Source organism: Schistocerca piceifrons, chromosome 4, assembly GCF_021461385.2.
Source record: "Schistocerca piceifrons isolate TAMUIC-IGC-003096 chromosome 4, iqSchPice1.1, whole genome shotgun sequence".
In the NCBI taxonomy this organism is placed as follows: Eukaryota; Metazoa; Arthropoda; class Insecta; order Orthoptera; family Acrididae; genus Schistocerca; species Schistocerca piceifrons.
In genome coordinates, this window is record NC_060141.1 from 405,275,858 (window position 1) to 405,298,031 (window position 22,174).

Consider the following 22,174-nt stretch of genomic DNA (forward strand, 5'->3'; position numbering starts at 1 on the left):
TGGTTGTTCGCCATTACGTGGTGGCCACGCCGGTGCCACCGCCCCCTCCTTCGCTTCCACCAGCCCGAGAAGCCAGTCCTGACGCTGCTGCCAATCTACCGTACGTGTTGATGCAGCCGACATCACTACTGCTTCCGAGTACGCCAGAACCGGCCCCAGTCGCGACGCCACCTTCTCCGGGACCCATCTCGCTGGAGCACACCCCCAGGTCCACAACACCTATGGATGCTGCTCCGGAGTTTTCACCCATCATCTTGTCCAGGAGGCACGTTCAACGCACGAGCTTCCGTCCTGGACATTTTCGACCATACTCTCGTGTCTCTCCGCGGGATCTTCTCGGGGCCTCACAGGAGGCCATGGATGTCTCCGCACTGTCCACGTCTCCAAGGAAGTGAGTTTTTTTTTTCTTTCAAGGGGGGAAAAGTGTTGTGACAGTGCCACGATATTTAACAGTGCCGACACGACAGTACGCGCAAACGGCGATAGAGGCGCTCCGCAACTCGGCTGAGCGCGGGAGCGCCACCTAGCTACGAATGGCGCCGGCCGCGTGTCACGGCACGGCAGTCGAATGAGAGATAGTGAATTGTTATCATGTAACCAGCTGTTGTTTCTAAGTGAGTGTGTTTGAATATCCACGCAATTATTGGTGATTAAAGGTTATAACAGCATGGCTTCCAGCAATGGCTATAGTTCTGCTCTGATTGCTAACATACAACAAAAAATGAAAATGCATAAAATTACACCACTTCTCTATGCTGGTCAACAGTGCTCAATCAGTAGTTATGAAGTCTGGTACAAAATCTCATATAGTGGCAACATTTCAGATAATCTTGCAAAAAAACTGAAGACTTGCAACTACAGACCAGCATTTTATAATATCAATAGCATATCAAAATTTTTATTCAATAGTAAAGACAAATTGCAATCCTTGGCACAGAGTTGTATGTGTGAAATCACATGAAAGCAATGTGAAAAATTATATACTGGTCAGTCAAGCTGAGCAGTTAGGTTATCTCAACATGATAGAAGCTGGAGATTAAGAAAGAAAGATTCAACCTTTGATGACCATCTTTTAACATTTAACCATTCATATTATGTAAAATGTGAACTTTTAGATCCTGTTAATAAAAGGAAATAGATGATCCTAATGGAAATCAACAGACATGGCACAAAATGATAGCTTAGTATTTCATGATCGGACTTAGTCTCTTTTCCCCCCCCTTGGTAAATTAAGTTTTTGTTACACACACTACATTCAAATTATAAATCCATCTTATTTTTCAACAACTGTTTAATGCATCTCTATAAAAAAGCTTTGCTCTCCACCCCTTTTTTTGGTAAATGTAAGTATTTCTATGTGACCAAAAAATGTGAAGTTTTCCTATGTAATGTATTCCATTTTTGTATCTTCTGTACAAATAAAATCTCTGTAAGTCTCACATTATGTTTATCTGGGTTTGCAACATTCAGTTGTCACCTGGACGTGACCTAAGAAGCCGAAAGCCAGTTCATGACCAAATAAGTGTAATTTTGCAGAAACTAGGAAGTGTTTTCCTTTTAAACATTTTTCAGGAATGGTGGATTCTTTCAGATTCAGCTCTCTTCCATTGCTAGCATGGATTTACACAGCTCCCTCCTCTGAATTTTTCCTTTACACGTCTTTCAATGCTCAGTTTCCCCAGTGCATTCTCACTACTGAACTGAAGCGCTAATCTACATGAGCTTGTGACATGTTATTTGTTTGTTTAAATTCAAAGACAAAAAATAAATACAATAAGACAAAATAAATTATATAGCAGACAACTCTTTCTAGCAAAACATATGGAAAAAGTTGCTACCAGCATGTGGTGCATTCGAAGACAGTGTGATCGGATTAATCCTCACTAAACTGAGGGTTAGCACTATCGTCTGCCCTTCAATTCTTCTCTGGTGCACGATTCCAATACTTGCTAGCATCTAATTAACTTTCATCAACAAACTCAAACCTCTTTTTCGTGAACCATCATTCACCTCAACAACTCACTTCCATGCATCATGACCTTCATTACAGACTGACAACAATACTTCTCTTACAAAGTTATGTTCCTCATTCATTTCTTACTCCATCACATCTAAATACTTCAACAACAAAATAACAACTCATAACAACATGCCGCTCCCTTGGTCTGGATGGGTTATTACTGTGAAATCTCATCTGTATTTTCGTTTCTCATTCCTGACTTTTATCGCATGTAATCTAATGCTACCACCATATTGCAGCTTTACCACATTTGAAAACAGACTATAGAATTCCAGAATGAAATTTCCACCATGTAGCGGAGTGTGTGCTGATATGAAACTTCCTGGCAAATTAAAACTATGTGACGGGCAGAGACTCGAACTTTCACAGGCAAGTGCTCTACCATCTGAGCTACTCAATCTCGACGCATAATCAGTCCTCACAGCTTTAATTCTGACAGTACCTCGTCTCCAGCTTCCAAACTTCACAGAAACTCTCCTGCAGACTTTGCAGAACTAGCACTCCTGGAAGAAAGGACATGGCTTCTCCACAGCATGGGGGATGTTTACGGAATGAAATTTCCACTCTGCACCAGAGGGTGCCCTGATATGAAGAAGCTGGGAGGACGGGTAGTGAGTCGTGCTTGGGTAGCTCAGGTGGTAGAGCACTTGCCCATGAAAGGCAAAGGTCCCAAATTCGAGTCTCAGTCTGGCATACAGTTTTAATCTGCCAGGAAGTTTCAGACCAGCGCACACTCCATTCCACAGTGGAAATTTCATTCTGGAAACATCTCCCAGCTTGGGGCTAAGCCATGTCTCCGCAATATCTTTTCTTCCAGGAGTGCTAGTTCTGCAAGGTCTGCAGGAGAGCTTCTCTGAAGTGTGGAAGGTAGGAGACAAGGTACTGTCGGAATTAAAGCTGTGACGATGGGTTGTGAGTTGTGCTTGTGTAGCTCAGGTGGTAGAGCACTTGCCCGCGAAAGGTGAAGGTCCCGAGTAAGTCTTGGTCCGGCATACAGGTTTGATCTGCCAGGAACATTTAGACTGTAGGTTTGGTATCTTTCTAAACTGTCACTGCCTTTTCTTAGCAAGCACTGACACTGCCAATCATAATACATAATTCAATTCATACGTATTGGCTACTAACCTGTCTGAATAAACAGCTGTTCTTAAAGTTATTTCCATCTTCTTACTTAAATTGATTCTCCATTTCAAATCTTATACACATATTTTCATCTTATTACTATTTACCAGCCATTTTGCCACACTTTTAAATAGTTTCAGTTAGTAAAAACTTAACTCAAACCCTCTGACATCGAAAATGTATCTAATTCCACTTTCCATCTGATCGCTAACCAATTTCGTTAGCCAGTGGTCAGGATTGGAGTCAGTTCATTGCCTTATTGTTGGCCTCTATATCTCTCTTTGCACTTGGTGTCACACCACTCCTTTTTTTATCAAACATTTCTTGTCCTCTGACATGTGCCAAATTAAATTTTATGCTGTACTTTCTGGGGTGGATACATTCTTACCTTTTACATATTTCCCATTATCTCATGTTTCTCACTTCCTCTGTGCCTTTCAATTATCTACAATTTGTGAGGAATGAATTCTCCGAAACTGTGACAACTAATGCATTCTGTAATTGTGTAGAAACATGCAACACTGTGATACCACATAATCCCAGATAAGGCATCTCAGTACTATCAATTACTTGGTAAGCCTGGAATGTTGCATACTCTAACAGGGCTGCTGCTACCTCTGTCTATAACTTTGCTTCGCTGTACAACTGCTGGTAACATCAACATGATTAGAGACCAGTACTATCAGTGATTACTTCACAGATGTTGCAAAGTACTTGTTCTCCTGAGTCTGCCATCCGTGCCATCTGCTCAATTTCTAATTGCTGCTCATCCTTCAGATTGGTCATTTTATGTGAGGAGTTGCAGCACACATCGTTTATTGTATTTTCTGTCACAGTACTTCCCTTCCACAAATTTTTAATAGACTCTTCCTGGGTCTGTGTGAAATCATTAGATGAAGCTTTTTGCATCTCTAAAAGTTTCTTATTCTTGTGCTCTATAAGTTGTGCCTCTCTATGATCTGCATCATACTTTAACATTGCATACAACTTCATTAACATTTCATGTCCTATCAGAGTTCTGGATTGACTTGCATCCTTGTGATTTACCTCTCTAATTTTGGTTACTTTGTCTCAGTCTTAGTCAGATCTCCTTCTGAACTTCTCACAGTACAATGAATTATAACCACTGCTTCATCTCAACTGATGTTCATTTATTACAGACATCACAAACATCACCCAAGTTCATTCATTACTCTCAATATTGTCACTGTCGGGCCACACAACATACTTATCCCATTTTTCCCACACCAGACAACAACAAGATCAACACAATGATGATATCTATGCCAAGGTGACACAGACTATCAGGCACATGAAACCACAGCTCAAAAAATACATCAAATGAGAAGCACCACAACAACATACATCATACGCTCATGTATTCAGTCTGTAAGTTCACTGCTAACTACTTGCCAGCCATTCCATTAATTTGTGTTAATATTAAACAAAATTGTCATTAATTCAGAAAAACAATGTATCAAAGCCACAAGGTACGGGTACTTAAAGACAGAATAATCAGCAATGGGCAATTAATGACAAAACATACCCTACACTGGGCACCACTTGATGTAGTGATCAATTTCTATATTTATTTACTTATTTATTGCATTTGAGTATTATCATATATTAAACTGCACTTGAGTGTAGCATTTGCATATTAAATAAAAGCAATCACAATATCTTAAATTGCAAATCAGTGCAGCATTTACAAACCATGTAACAGGAATAGGAGTATCAACCCACCAACTGCGTGAATGGCAATTAGCCACAAACATTTATTCGTTTTTGCTATTAGCCAGGACTCTACAAATACAGTTTACAAATGACTATTATGAGTGAAATTTGCCCATTATCAATAACATGATTACACGGAGCCATACTAGGGTTTTAGATCATGGTTGCTATGAGACAAATGAAACTGGCAGACAGACTTTGTCAAGAGAGCTGTATTGCAATTACTGGGTGATGGTCAGGCTATTGTAGGCAAAGCTGACTGTTCTCTGGGGGTGGATTTCATTATCTCCCAGCAGCTGCTGCGTAGTCGGTGCAGCAGAACGCATGTCTCTCGGCAATGGCCAGAGCTGGATTTCCTGCACTGACAATGCAATAGAAGACACTCTGCAGCCAAGTGTCCTCTCTTGACTCTTGCCAGGAAGTGTCCCCTTTGTGTCTCGACAACAAGAGTCCTCTCCAGCTTCGGCAACAATTGTCCTTCCACAGCATGCTCTTTGCATTTTCCAGATCTATCTTTGTGGGCATGACAGCACGGCTGATTGGCTAGCTTGTGTTCTTCTTCTGGCCAATCAAATTATTGTTCACCATACTTGTTCAATATTTTGTACCATCCATTATTCTCATGCTATAAGAGGAAGAACACAAACAGACTTTATTGTAGTTGAAATGCCTGGGCACACTGCATGTTGCCAGTTAAGAACAGATGTCCTGTAATTCATCTGTCATCTCCTCTCCCCCTCCCCTTTCCACCTTCAAACACCTCATTTCACTCCATTTTAACAATGTGTTTGTACTGCTATTGCTCCCACAATTCTCTCAGCAGGAGGCTACACCTGTTAAAAAGACTTCCCTTGCCCTGGCAAAATATATGCTGTCTATTAAACACTGACATCCTGTATCCTGTGAATCCACCCAATTGTCATCTCCACTGCTGTATATGATAACGTCTCCTTTTCTCCAGTTCGACAATGTGAGTCTGCACTCCTTCAACACTTCTCAACAGCAGGGACACTGCTGCCTGAGTGTCAAGGATTTTTACACTCCTGGCATACAGTGGGGGATGTGTGGCAGTCACAGTGGAGGTCACTCACTCATGGGCACATTTCTTTCACATGTGGTGGCAGCAGCCCTTCCTCAGAGTGCTGTCAGGTGCTCTTCTTCAGAAGGCTACTATGCCTTGACGATGTAGCATCTTGGGGTGAGTACGTTACAGAACCATCTCGGCATAAATCTTAATTAATTTAGGGAAACTAGGAAAACTTAAATCTGGATGGCTGAGTGAAGATTTGAATCCTTTTCTCTCAGATGCAAGTCCAGTACCTCAACAACTGTACACCCACAATCTTAGTCTTCGCTAAAAGAGGCATTTATAATATCTTTGGACTTTAATATTTAATGTATTTAAAATGTTTTATCAACCCAGTGGTGTACAGAATATATATATAAAAAATATTTTAAAGATATTGCTATTTACAAGCACAGCTGGGACACGATTATGATAACATAGATCTTAACTTACCGTAAGACCCTTCTTGCAACATGTTGCAAAAAAGTTTTACAGCATTTCTCATCTCAGTTTTTGTAAGATTATGGAATGCCAGAACTCTGAATCCCATTTTTGAAAGTATTGAAGATAAAGTCTCAACATCATTACAAGGCATTATCAGATCTGTAAGTCTTGAATTTTCTGTAGCTGTAGGCAGTGAGGCATTGACTCTCTCATATGAATTGTTTCCAATAAGTAGAGCAACTTTCGCTGGAACTGGTTCTATCAACAAACAGAACAAATAAGTAATTGATGAAGAAAATAAACATGAAATTAAAATGAAACATGCAACACCTACACATGTACCATATTCAGATACTCTCCAACTATTACTCTGTCAGCACAATATGTATAATTTTATACAACCAAAATTTATTATTATTTAGTTCTGACTCTATATATAGAATAAACAATCTGATCTCGTGTTATGGAAGGAGATAATGAAATTATCTTTTAAAAAGCACAACAATACAAACTTTGTGAGTTGTTTATTTCGTGCTGAGACCTACTAAGCTGCTCACGTTGATTTCTGTGAGAATTTTAAATATAAAGCAGCTGCTTTTCTGCTCACTTTATCAAATACTTCAGACTAAATGTGTATGTAACTTTACACAGAACATGATTTGTATCTTGTTTAATATGAACAATTACCATTGACTGAATTCTACATCCCACAATCTAAATATTCTGATAAATTTTATTGGTGACCAATAAGGCGCTCTTTTACTTACGTTGTGAATATTTTGGGGTTACAGTTTCCTGCCTGATACTTGCCAGCAACCAGTTAAAGACTCATTCATCAGAATTTAAAAATTAAATTCTAAAACTTTTCTATCCTTTTCTGCTTACGTAGAACACAGTTTATGATTGTTGTCACTGGTGGTAACAAAGACCGACGGAACCTGAGTTTGATAACAGCAGAGTGCACAAAGTGAATGACTATCCAAAAGTAGGTCAAGAGTGTAACACAGTTGTCATACTTATTTCATTATAAGTACAGTCAGTGATCACAAATGTTCGTCAATTAGGTTATTAATTTTGGCCAATGATGACCATCTTCTGAAGGTGGTCATCACCAACCAAACTTAATAACCTAATTGATAAACATTTGTGGCCCATGATTCATTTCATAATAAAATAAAGTACATAATTTCTGGATCACTGGAGGACATTACTGCAACTATATCGCAACTTGAAAGTAATTTTAAGCATGTATAACAGCACAAAGAGCAATCAAAATTACAAATGTAGTAAATGCAAACTCAAAATTCTACTGTTCAATGGTACATAACCAAGACTAATAAGAGACCGGTTAGCTTACTTGAGTCAGTAGACAGCAACATGCGACCTGTTGTGACTGTGTCAGCCTTCATAAGGAATCAAGCTGTGGCCTGAGTATCTCTGACATGTTCTGCTGATCAGTACTCAGGCTGGGTAGGGAATTGGAATCACTGTCAGTATAAACTCTTATGCCCTTTAACTGGCATGTAGGATCTTAAATGGTCCATCCTGTGCTGACTTCGCCATGGACGGGGGAGACAGAAATACAGGGATCCTTGCCAAAGGCTCCTGTGGTAGTTGCTGTATGTTATCAGCTGGGCTGGATGACAGTGCTGTCTATGGGAATCCTGGCTGATCAATAGATTCAGGATCGCACCTTGGGCCTTGGAGGCTGCCCGTGGTGGGGATTGGATGAATGGTTGGGCCTCCACAGGTAACTCATTCTGAAAATGCCCAACCTCCATTGCTGGTATGGTAAGGGATCCAACGGTAGTGGCAGTGGGAGCCAAAAGAGGTCCACAGGAAGAAATGCTTCTACCTTTACCAGCTGCCATTGCTGGTCATCGTTTACTCACTGTTGACACCTAACACAGGGTGTAGGTAATAGTGGTCACAGCCAGGCTGGTGGGGAGGCTTGTCGCTGGCACGGTTGCGAAGGGCGTGCCCAGTCAGCAGCTGAGGGGAATGGGGGGACAGTAAGTCACAATGTGGATGGAGCTGATTCCAATGCCGGACCTACTGTTTTTGGCTGGCCAAAAACTCAAACAATTGTCTCCCTTATTGCTGATGATGTCACTTCGGGACCCCAGCTTTTCAGCCAAAAGATAAGCCAGACATGCGAGCCCATAGCCTGTATGCGTGAGTGGTGGTCCCACTGAGTCAAGCTCAGTAAATGAAAAAGCATGAGAGGTTTGCACCCATGTAAAATTTTGACGAGGCTACATCCATTTACTGGGGAGGACCAACAGTGGCAAAGGAGCTGGTGAATGTTTCCCCAGTTGGCTGCCATCATTATTTTATGTATCTGCATTTTGAAGATCCTGACTATCTGTTTGGCTTCCAAGTTGGCTGCAGGATGGAAAGTGTCGGTGGTCAGGTGCTCAATGCCATTGTGCTGACAGAAATGTGAAAGGAAAATGCTATGGGCTGAGTGCTGTTGTAACAAACAAGGGCGAAAGGTGCCCCCTGTTGCCAATATGAGGGACATGCATGCGTAATAGCTGCTGCATTAGTGGTAGCCATCACTGCCACATATGGAAAGTTAGAGACATCAACAACTAGCAACCTCACTGCTCCCCAGAATCATCTAGTGAAATCAACATTCACTCTTTGACAGGGATGGTCATGGCATGGCCAGGGGTTGAAATGCTGTGTTAGGGTGGATTAGTTGTGGGCACAGGTCTGGCAGTTCTGGATGGTGTGTTCAGTGGTGTCATCTACACAAGGCCAATATGCATGACACTACTTTATTGCCTTCATTCTGTGCATTCCCCAAGGTGCAGTGTGGAGGAGCTTCAATATGCGTGGGTGGAGTGTGGGAGGATCTACCACCCAGCAGTCAGAATTGTCTATAGCCAACAATATGACTTTATCGGAGCCATATGGAAAAATAGGTGCACCAAGACCGATCTGTATCCGTAGGCTGGTACTCCAGCCAACCTCACCATACAACAGAAAAAAACACTATGGAGGACTGGATCACATCTTTTTTCCATGGCTACTTCACATGCTGCATTGGGAAATTTGTTGAGTGAGTCACTGATTTGTGTGTAAGACAAAACACAGCACTTTGTGCCTATCAAACTCTGCACCTGGGCCACGCTGCAAGTGGGAAAGTGTGTCTGTGTTGGAGTGCTGTGTGGTGGATCAATAATAGATCTCATAATTATAATTACTCAGGAACATTGCACACTGTTGCAGCCGCTATGTGGTCTTACCGGGAAGCTCTTAACAGGGGCCAGATAGCAAAATGAGAGGCTCATGATTGGTGAAACTCAGTACCATACAGATGGATGTGAAACTTCTTGACACTGTATCCCTCTCTTTCTAAATGTGTGAAAAATTCCTTTATGAGGCATTTAATGTTTTAGAAGGAAATGTAATAGGCTGTTCTGTGCCACTGGCATATTTGTGGGACAGAACTGCACCAAAACCACAACCAAATGCATCAGTGGCAAGAGCCAAGCGTTTGCACAGATGGAATGTTGCTAAGCAAGGGGCAGACAAAGAATTTTTTAAATTGCAAGAAAGCTTTATGGCTCACCTCTGACCACAGAAGTTTAACACCTTTTTCTGCAAGCTATTAAGTGAGTGGGAAATCTGGGCCACATTAGGAATAAACTTTACTATCTAAAGGAACAACTGGAGTTCTCAGTTTCTTAGGAACTGGTAAATTTGTGACTGCGACCACATGATCCTGTGAGGAAGTTAGCTCTTCTTTACTTAACATATGTCCCAAGTACTTGACACTTACCTCAAAGGAACTACATTTATTGAGGCAACTACACAAACCATGAGCTTGCACCAGCTCAGACAAAAGCTATAGGCTGTGCAGGCACTACACCCTGCCATGAGACTGACTGGCCATTCTATGTCACCACTCTGAGGTAAGGGTACTATAGCTGTGACGAGCCAATGCCCTGGTACATGTCCTCATTAATCAGAGACATAACCACGCCTGTGTCCAAGTGGAAATCCACTGTTGCTCCACTAATTCCCAGTTCCAACATGAGCCTCTGCATCCTCTCTGCTGCTGCTATGGGCAATGGCAAGATAGCATGCAGTGTGCTGATGGCTGATGTTGTTGTTGGCTGAGGCCGACACTCAGCAGATGCCCTGGTTTGTGGCATGCGAAAAAGGTGACGTCACAGAAAGAGCAGTGATGCTGTTGCTCCCAGGGGCTGTAATTGGGACACAATTTGATGGATTGAACTTTTCAGTGACCCTTTAACATGATAGGGAGGAAACTGTGCGCTTCTACTGATGAAGAGGGTGGAGGATTGCTAACTACTGAACCCCATGTTGCTGGTCTACTGGGAAAATGGGTACTAAGTAAATCACGTAATGACACTGTCTAGAAGTCATCAGTTGATTGTAGATCACAACAGCAAAAACTAACAACACTGACATCAGAAGAATAATGAAACACAGGTTGTGTTGACACATTTACTTCATGAGTGTTTTAGCACATCGCTCTAAAGCTTTCACACAACTCATCTATAAACAGCTTAATAAAGCTTAATAATTTGGCGTATGGTGCAGTACACTGTTTACAGAAAAATCACGCTTGCATGCTACACCTTGCAAGACGACAGCCCATGCCATATATACCTGCTTATGTTGCTTAGCACACTGGTTAAATTTGAGCCTAATTACAACTATGTGGTGGTGACCATAATAGCCCATCAGCAAACCACAGACACCCTAAAAGCTTAAACCACTGAGGTCTGAGAGTGAGCATAGTTTTTGCATCACTTTGTACAGTTTATTAGTAGAAGGCACTAGGAGTGCACTCTTGACATTCTGGGTCTAGGACTTGACCTGCCTTGCAATGAAGAACAAAACTATATATATACATCTCCCAAAACTCATCTGCCTTGTTATAGCAAGTGAATGGCGGAGAAGGAGTTGAGGGAACTTCAGGTGTTGGATGTTGCTGGTTTTGTAGCGGTCATAACAGCAATTTCTGCCTCACTCAAGACAGTTGCATGATGAGAAAGTACTCGTCAATACTTTTCTATCCTACTCTACATAGGTAAAACACAGTTTATGATCACTTGCACTGGCAGTAACACCAAGTCCAGCACAACAAAGAAGTGGTTCCTGAGGTTGATGATGGCAGAGTGCACAGAGTGAATGGCTAACTAAAAACAAGTCAAGACTGTAACCAAGTCGTCTTAAGTGTATACAACAGTCCAGGGACCAGTCCAAGCCACAAACGTAGGACAGGCAAGGTCGTAAACCTACTGTTCAATGGTGGATAACTAAAGGCTTCAAAGATTAGTGGCAGACTGGCTAGCAAGAGCTGGGCTGCAGTATTTACTGGCATGCTCATGTCAGAGCCTGGCTGCATGTTACACGCTTGCAGCTACAGCTACAGCAACACTCACATGGGAGCAAGCTGTGGACAGAGTATGTAGCCTAGATATCTCTGATGTGTTCAGTGTATTGATATGCTGGTTGGGCATGGAGACTGAATAACTGTTGGATACTAAAAAAAAACCTGAACAGGAATGCATAGTCTATATCAAGGATGACCAAGATTTTGGCATAAAGGCCACAGCTCTCCATCCTGGCTTTACACTATCACCGTTGTCACATCACGCTGCCTGAGCTGGGGGAGGAGGAAGAGTGGAAACTGCAAATGAGTCACATTTAAATCTCAATGCAGTCACACTGCATATGACTTGGTTTTATGTTTCATATTTCTCAACAACATACGTCACAAACAAAACAAATTTTGGTATCGTTTAACTATTTTTGGTATGTTACAGATGTGATTTACTTTTTATCTGGCACGAACTAGCAACATACGGACAGAAGCAGACGATTTCACAGATGTTCGCACTTAGAATGTCATGTATTTGTAACATACTTAGTTTCATACTTTTGTGACTCCACAGCTCATTATAAGCTGTGGCCTCTTTAATAATTTTCCACCAGTTATCTCAGTCCATTGCTAGGGCTCTCCAATTTCTATAAACCATTTTCCAGTGGTCCTCACTGTCTCCATCCTCCCGTCTGATCCTTGGCTGACCACACCCTCTCTGTTCTCCTGGATTTCCTTGTAATAGCTTTTTGGATACTTCCACATTACTCATCCATGCTACATGCTCAGTCCATCTCAGTCTGGATGATTTCACTATCCGTCTGATAGGTGGGTCTTCATGAATTATGTACACCTCTGTGTCTTTTTCTTCATACTCCTCTTTAACAAATTGGGCCAAAGATTCTTCCAAGAATTTTTATTTTGAATGCTGGGGTACCAGTTTTGCAAGGCATATGTGAGCAATCATCTAATAAGAGTTTTGGAGATGAGTAGGTTGGTGTTGCAGATCTAGAGCTTTGGTGATAAAGTTACAGCAAAATATGCTCTACTGGCTGCTATTTGTCTCTGTTTGATTTCTTAAGACATGTTGTTTGAGTAGGTGATTGTAAAACTCAGATACCTGAACTGCTCAACTCCCTCAAAAGTATAGTTTTCCATCCCACTGTCATTGAGGCTGGTATGTTTTCCTTGACTGCCTTTCTGGCAGCCACGTATTTTGCTTGCTGCTGGCTGATGTTTAATACAATGTGCCTGCTAACCTGTTCAAGGAAGACAAATGTTTCTCCCATTGGTTTTCAGGTTCTTGCCACTATATGTCATCCATATAAATATATATCTGTGCTGATTTATGGAAGATTGTACCCAGCTCAAAATTTTTACACCTTTCATCACCTTCTCCAGGGCAGCATTAAAAAGAAGACAGGTCAGTGTATTTCCTAGCAGTACCCTGTTTTTTTTATGTATAGTGTATCAGACGTCACTCTTCCAGTGCTTGTGCCACTTCATGTCTCGCTCGTTGCCTTTCTCATTAGCCTTACCAATTTTTTTGTGGGATTCCCAATTACACCAAGACATGACATAACTTATTGCTATCTATACTACTGTATGCTGCTTTGAAGTCTATATAGAGGTGATGTGTACCAAACCCAAATTTAATAATATTCTCTAGGATTTGCCTTAGAATTAGATCTAATCTACAGTTGACTTCTATCTTTGTGAAAACTCTCTTTTGCTAAGGCAAAGGCTGAGATGGCAGAAAATGAGGAAGAACACATTAATGTACTGTATAAAAGAAGAGAAGCACTAATTAATCATCCACTTAGCTTCTACAGCTATTTCAGAATGACTCTGGGAACATCTGAGCCCATTCTCATGGATGTGGAGCACGAACTTTCAATTTGTTTGTCCAACAACTTTTGGAAGACTGTATCTCTATGCAGCTACCCGAAAAGTGAGGGAATTTCAAGAATTCAATATCCACTTGAAGACTATAAGCCACAACACACCACTGAAAATGAAAATCGAGAAGTTTTGTGCATGTGACATGATATAAAATATGGATATACCTTTTAAGTGTTATAGCAAATGCTTTGAGTTGCTGACATAGTCAAGACATTGCAAATAGTTTATAATAGCACTACACTGTATACGGATTCTGAAGGTATTGCTGTTTAATAAAATTCATTTTCAAAATAATCCTGTTACTGATTCACTTTGTAAAGACTGCCACAATTAAAAACACTTACTGGTTATGTTATTCAATATCTCTTCTGTTACCCAAGGATTTCTATTAGCTCTCACCTTTTTACCTACTTGATCGTCTGCTACCTTCACTATTTTGTCTCTCAATGCTACCCATTCTTCTTCTACTGTATTTCTTTCCCCCATTCTTGTCAAACATTCCCTAATGCTCTCCTTGAAGCTCTCTACAACCTCTGGTTCTTTCAGTTTATCCAGGTGCTATCTCCTCAAATTCCCACCTTTTTGCAGTTTCATCAGTTTTAATCTACAGTTCATGACCAATAGATTGTGGTCAGAGTCCACATCTGCCCGTGGAAAAGTTTTACAGTTTAAAACTTGGTTCCTAAATCTCTGTCTTACCATTATATAATCTACCTGAAACCTGTCAGTATCTCCAGGCTTCTTCCATGTATACAACCTTCTTTTATGATTCTTGAACCAAGTGTTAGCTACGATGAAGTTATGCTCTGTGCAAAATTCTACCAGTCGGTTTCCTCTTTCATTCCTTCCCCCCAATCCATATTCACCTACTACGTTTCCTTCTCTCCCTTTTCCTACTATTGAATTCCAGTCACCCATGACTATTAAATTTTCGTCTCCCTTCACTATCTGAATAATTTCTTTTATCTCATCATACATTTCATCAATCTCTTCGTCATCTGCAGAGCTAGTTGGCATATAAACTTGTACTGCTGTGGTAGGCATGGGCTTCGTATCTATCTTGGCCACAATAATGCGTTCACTAAGCTGGTTGTAGTAGCTTACCCGCATTCCTATTTTCCTATTCATTATTAAACCTACTCCTCCATTACCCCTATTTGATTTTGTATTTATAACCTTGTATTCACCTGACCAGAAGTCTTGTTCCTCCTGCCGCCGAACTTCACTAAGTCCCACTATATCTAACTCTAACCTATCCATTTCCCTTTTTAAATTTTCTAACCTACCTACCCGATTAAGGGATCTGACATTCCACGCTCCGATCCGTAGAACACCAGTTTTCTTTTTCCTGATAACAACGTCCTCCTGATTAGTCCCCACCCGAGAGATCCAGATGGGGGACAATTTTACCTCTGGAATATTTTACGCTAGAGGACGCCATCATCATTTAACCATACAGTAAAGCTGCATGCCCTCGGGAAAAATTACGGCTGTAGTTTCCCCTTGCTTTCAGCCGTTCGCAGTACCAGCACAGCAAGGATTGGGTAACAGAAGAGATATTGAATTTAATTGATGAAAGGAGAAAATATAAAAATGTAGTAAAAGAAGCAGGCAAAAAGGAATACAAACACCTAAAAAATGAGATCTACAGGAAGTGCAAAATGGCTAAGCAGGGATGGCTAGAGGACAAATGTAAGGATGTAGATGCTTACCTCACTAGGGGTAAGACAGATACTGCCTACAGGAAAATTAAAGAGACCTTTGGAGAAAAGAGAACCACTTGCATGAATATCAAGAGCTCAGGGGGAAACCCAGTTCTAAGCAAAGAAGGGAAAGCAGAAAGATGGAAGGAGTATATAGAGGGTCTATACAAGGGCAATGTTCTTGAGGACAATATTATAGAAATGGAAGAGAATGTAGATGAAATGGGAGATATGATACTGCGTGAAGAGTTTGACAGAGCACTAAAAGACCTAAGTCGAAACAAGGCCCCTGGAGTAGACAACATTCCATTAGAACTACTGACAGCCTTGTGAGTAGTAAATGAGTAAATGAGTATTGCTATTTGGGGAGCAAAATAACTGATGATGGTCGAAGTAGAGAGGATATAAAATGTAGACTGGCAATGGCAAGGAAAGCATTTCTGAAGAAAAGAAATTTGTTAACATCGAGTATAGATTTAAGTGTCAGGAAGTCGTTTCTGAAAGTATTTGTATGGAGTGTAGCCATGTATGGAAGTGAAACATGAACGATAAATAGTTTAGACAAGAAGAGAATAGAAGCTTTCGAAATGTGGAGCTACAGAAGAATGCTGAAGATTAGATGGGTAGATCACATAACTAATGAGGAGGTCTTGAACAGAATTGGAGAGAAGAGAAATTTGTGGCACAACTTGACTAGAAGAAGGGATCGGTTGGTAGGGCATATTCTGAGGCATCAAGGGATCACCAATTTAGTATTGGAGGGCAGCGTGGAGGGTAAAAATCGCAGACAAAGACCAAGAGATGAATACACTAAACAGAATCAGAAGGATGTAGGTTGCAGTAGGTACTGGGAGATGAAGAACCTTGCACAGGATAGAGTAGGATGGAGAGCTGCATCAAACCAGTCTCTGGACTGAAGACCACAACAACAACAACAACAACAACAACTGGTTATGTTCATTTCTGAGGAAAGCTATATTCATGCAGTTCTTTGGCATTCAAGCTGTTGTAGTTTCCACCACTCTGTTCCCATAACAACCTACATTCCTTAACTAAACAAACTTTTCAGAGTCCATTGGATGCAACAGGCAGGTTGTATGTCTCCACTTCTAAAATCACAGCTGGAGGGGATTTAGTCACTGAATGCACATACATCTGCATAACTGCACTACTGATTTGCTTGTGGTTTGAGCACTTCCACTGGTATGCTCGTTTTTGGATCGCTGATGCAATTCTGTGCGGCTACACTTCCAGTACTGTGGGTCATAAGATAATAAATCAGCCGGTGAGGTTAACTTGTACTTAAATGGAATGAATGGTGGTGGTGATGGTCTGTTTGGGTGGTTGAAGTGTAACAGTATTCTCTTTCCCAAGCTGACTATCTTAGCAAAAAAGAGTATTTTATGTTCCAGCTTCAAATGTAGCTAGTAAAAGAAATTTTAGTGCAGCAGGGGACCTAATTTTGGTTAGGTGAAGCAAATTTGATCTAAAGTGAGTGACTGGTAACCTGACAATGTATTGAAAGTATTATGCTACCAGAGAATAATTTGGAGATGATTTCATTTTTGTTAGATTTTTAATTTGTTAAGTGGTAACATTCATGCATTTAAATTTGAATCAATACGACATATGATGTTATAAAAACAGAAATGTAATGTTTCATTCCGAGACTGACCATCATTATAAATATGCACAAATTTTCATTGTTATCATTCCATTACACAGCTGATGGTTGTCCGTATTTGCAACTGCGAATACATTTCATGTATTTAATGACAACTGTAGTCACTGCAGTGCCTGTTCTTTCGGACATGCTTACATGTCTGCATTCGTAATTCGAAATAACACAGGCACTGCAAAATACCATTTATCCGGTGACACCAGGCGAGTGACTTTCAAGTAATATGTCTCCCCCGTACGGAAATATACATAATGGATGTATGAGTACAGGTTGTAGACACATGGTTGACAACATATGGAAGTTTGGGTCTGGCCATGAGTCACGCTCGGACAGCTGCATGGTAGGGCAACTGCTCGCAACAAGTGGGAAATCTGGATTAGAGTTCTCGTCTGGCACAAATTTTCATCGTTGTCATACCATTATAAAGCTGATGGTTATCCATATTTGCAATGGTGAATACATTTCATGTACATCATTATAAAAGCTGGTTATTACTTAATTTTTCTGCAAAACTTTTGTTTCCAAACTTTCATTGTTGATTCAAGCAAGCTCTTTTCCTATAGATCATAACGATATCACAATTAGACACTACTATGCAAGGATGTACATCTGCTCTAAGTGCAGCATACTAAATTGCTCAGAGTACATTTCCATCAGCTGAAGCAACAACAGTTTATGTACACACAGAGCCAGACCTGGTGGCCTCTGCCGTCCTCTCCCCATGATGCCTGATTCCACCATAGCCTGTCCACTCGAGCATTCCCACTCGAGTATGCCACAACCAAGTGAAGCACGCTCAAAGGAGCAAAATCCTCAACCTGCAAGATCTGAGATTGTGAACAGAATTCCACAAGCCTGTCATTTAACCATAAATACATGAGTGAATTTTTAATGGTATGAGTCAATGGCATAGTCTCCCTTTTGTTAGTATCTTAGGACTGCATTTTATCAATCCTCTTCGACACTAATGTTCAAAGAATTTTATTTTGGCTTCAACCTAGTGCCCATAATAGTTGAAGAATATTTACAACACACCTGTCATACAACTAAAACATTCAATTTTCTTGCTGCCATCATACAAAAGTCACAACAGATGAAATATTTTTAATTTTAGTTCAACAATTCCAATTTTTTTAATAAAATATATTTTCTTTGGTGATTATTACATATGGACTTCCTTATTCTTCATATTTTGACATAATTCTTATACCACTAAATGCTGAAAAGATTCTGTGTAATTCCTAAGGTTCTATTTAATTGTATTCACAAGAAACAGTTTAAGAAAACTAAGAAAACTCATATGAGCATTACTTTCCTTCTGTTCCCTATTTTTGGCATACTGCTGTATACTTTATAAGGAGAACTCTGCTTATGGCAAAATATCAGATACCCTTGATAGGGAGGAAATAAAAAATTCATACCTCTTATTCTTGGTAGCAGCTGTCTCCCTATCTCGTATTCAGCATTTGGTTCAGGATATACCTATAAAACAATCAAGATGGACTCATTAAAAGGATCATTTATACATCCAGTTTTGACTACATTTATGAATGTGCCGCACTTACTGTCACTTTTACTTCCTTTGACCACACCTCAGCTTGAATATTGCTTATATGGCATCTATAGAGCCCTCCATCTTCGAGTGATGCATTTTCCACCTTGCGACAGAAAACATTTATTAGTAAAAATTAAAGCTAACATAAAACATTTTTTTAAAATAAGGAGGAAACATTGTCCGAATGGTTTCACATTCTTGAAATGAAACTCTGAACATATTTATCAAATTCTTCACTTTACATCAACATACATTCCAACAAGAGATAAAGACAACAGAAAAGAATTTGTGCAGCTTATTTCTCATCTGCTATCGGTCTGTGCAAATCTATTAATGTGCAACAAAGGCAAAAACTCCCTTTCTTACTTCAGTTTAACAAAAAATACCTGATTTGAATTCTAAAGCTCTCAGCAATGTGCTAAGAATATCAAAATATGGCGTGGGAGTTAATTCTACAACCAGAATAATGACAGTTATGAACTAGACAATCCAGCATTCCATAATCATAATTTGTTATTTAAATGTGTTACAGATCACCAAAATATTTTCTCCTGAATTTGAAGATGCATCTCAAGCTCTGAAAGGCTGAGATTGCATTCCATCTCATTCACTGACATCAGCTTTATATTAGTGTATTGAAATTTTCTCCATTATTAATATATGACTGTAAGCAGAGTGAAGGGTTTCTGTACGGGAATCAAAAGCTTTTCATTTCAACTTTGTTCACTTTCTGTTTTCATAGTTTACCGTTCTAGTTAGCAACTGTCTTCTCAAAGAACTTAAAAAAAATTAAGGAATAAAGAATCCCTTTTCAAAACTAAACTCTCCCAATTTCTCTTACATCACCCATTTTAGCTTGTCGAGGAATTCATGGAGGGAAGCTATCTAAAGGAAAGATATAGCTAAACAGTTCAATAACTGTCAAATGTTAACACAAATGTTTTACACCGATCAAGTTATTTTCATTTAGTCACTGTATAGTTTGTCTATGAATTTTTAATATAAGCGGTGTCCCACCTAACTCTGTCACCTCATATATTCTTGAGCTGAAACAAAATGTGAAAAATGCAATTCGTCACAGATGCATGAATGTCAGGGGCTTATATAATGGACAGGAATACACAATTCTTATGAATAAACAAACGTAACTTTCAATGCAGAGTTACATTTATTTTTAAATGACACAGGTATACTTTTTCTGCCAAAATGAAAACTATAGGTACAATTAGTTATGGCAGGCTTGGTTTCACTGCTCTACATCTCATACCTTCTGGAATACTTAAGACTTTAAACAATGGAAACAATGCCACAGTTTCCGCCTTAATGCTGTAAGACAGGCTGCCTGTACTATCCTACAGCCTACTGTAGGCAATCTTTGTTCAGCACATTACGCAAAAAGTTGTGGCACTGTAGCCATCCTTTAAAAGGTGCGCATTTCTAAAGGTATGAGGTTTAGAACAGTGAAACCAAGTCTGTCGTCACCAAGTCTGTCGTCACCAAGTCTGTCGTCACCAAGTCTGTCGTCACCAATAATACCTCTAGTCTTCATTTCAAAAGAAAGAAACATACACGTGCTATTCAAAAAGCCTAACTCTATGCTGAAACTGTGTGTTCCTGCCCAATGAGTCAGCCCCTGACATAGATGCAACCCAAACCAAGTGCATTTTTCACATTTTGTTTCATTCTGGAAATATATAAGGTGGCAAGTTAGGAGGGACACCCTGTATATTGTCCAGCAGTATGACAACTGCAAAGTGTGAATTTGGATTTTTATCATACAGAGTGACCAAAAAGTCTGTTAACATTTGAAAATGCTCTAATTCATTGAACAATGAAGGTAGAGAGGTAAAACTTGACAACAGGCATTACATGGGGTTTTAGTGCAAGAACCAGCCAACAGAAGCCGCTGGACAGCAACACGTCATTGATGCCGCTTGAGAATAGTGTACAAAACAAACTGTCAGCCAATAATTTTGTGATGCGGAGAGCATTTATGGTGTGGACACCTCAAAAAATGGGGGAAGATGACAATTGGTTGTCTAGCGTGTTGTGGACTGACGAGGTCCCTTTCACACTCTGAGGGTCTTTCATTTCAAACACTAAGAGTCTGTCAACACACACTACTGCAGAATTTAGGCTACCAAAAATCCTAGAACTTGGTGAAAACCCCACTGCATGGCGAGAAAGTCAGGGTGTGGTGTGGATTTACCATATCCATTATGATCGGATCCTGTTTCTTCAAACAAATGCAGGGCGCTCTTTTTCAAACTGTCAACACGATGGGTGCAAAATACACCGATATGTTACAGAATCACGTCATCCCTAGTCTGGCTGATAAATACTTGCTGAAAGGTACACAACTATTATGCAGGATGGCACTCCACCTCATACTCCTATGTGTGTGAAAGATCTCCTGCACATATCATTTGGTGAGGATCACGTGCTGAGCCATCACGTGTTTCATGCTTTGCCTCCCAGGTCTCTAGACCTCAATCCTTGTGCTTATTGGTTCTGGGGTTACCTGAAGTCGCACGTCTACCATGGCTGTCCAACCTCATTAGGGATGCTAAAAGGCAAAATTTTATGACAGTTTCTCACCAGACTTACTGATACGCTGTGCAGTCCTGTTCACAACATGGTCCTTCAACTACAGATACTTTTGATGACTGATGGCTGGCATCCTGAGCATTTGTTATAAAGATCACTGTCTTCGCTAAAAATCAACTTTTATACTAATTATTGCTTTTGTATCATATAAAACCATAGATGACCGTCTGTTGGTCATCTTGTGCACTTTTTTTGTTTCAATAAAATACTGTGTCATTTCAAGAACAAGTTAATTTTTAGCTATGTTATTCTGTGAAGTGTTGAATTTTCCAATGTTAACCGACTTTTGGGTCACCTGGTATATTGCTCTGTAATATGGTAACAATTGTGTTTGTCACACTGTTCTGAGCATGTCAGCATGTAAGTGTAAAATAATGATCATTTATTGTTTTATTCGTAATACTGCAGTATCTGTCTGTAATTCTGTTTAGTAGTAAATGGTATTTGAATATTCATGTAAATGTATGTAATCACAATCTTAACACACTCCACATCAAGAGTGATCTCAGCAATGTATGAATTCATGGAACATACAAAAAACCTTAATGTTGGATTACTATTTTTTCATACATACCAAAGATTTTATGTATATAAAATCATAGTAAACGTAGTTCTATGCTGTGCCCAGTATCTTTACTATACATTGTTTTGTCAATGCTCTTTAGCTCCATGGGAGCACAGTGTATTTAAAGTTCATTTTTCAACCTTTAATGACACGGTAAAGCATTTTTAATTCCGTTTTGTGGATTACACTGATGTCTGAAAGTTGAACATAATTGGGAAAAAAATAAAACTGCAAGAGCAATGGTGACCATAACAGTAAATAAGCATCAAAATCTCGACACAAACTGGGAATCTGCTTTTCGTATATAGAGGAATTATCCTCTAGTGGCAGACACATGATTCGAAGATAATGACAAGCAATGTCTTAGGCAGTAAGATCTCATTTCTGTTGGCAATTTCATTTTCAGCTCA

General features: G+C 40.0%; 1 protein-coding gene across 3 annotated transcripts in view; it reads right to left on the bottom strand.

Moving 5' to 3' along the window:
- LOC124794867 (mucosa-associated lymphoid tissue lymphoma translocation protein 1-like) overlaps window positions 1-22,174 on the bottom strand; it is a 130,199-nt gene that overhangs the window by 55,205 nt on the left and 52,820 nt on the right. For all 3 annotated transcript variants that reach the window (XR_007016620.1, XM_047258544.1, XM_047258545.1), the window contains exons 5-7: window positions 18,603-18,695; window positions 18,459-18,519; window positions 6,396-6,644 (exon numbers count right to left, since the gene is read on the bottom strand). Coding sequence is in view for 2 of the 3 variants with exons in the window: in XM_047258544.1 (XP_047114500.1) it covers window positions 6,396-6,644; window positions 18,459-18,519; window positions 18,603-18,695 (403 nt within the window). In the remaining variant the exon portion in view is untranslated. The remainder of the gene's footprint in view (window positions 1-6,395; window positions 6,645-18,458; window positions 18,520-18,602; window positions 18,696-22,174) is intronic.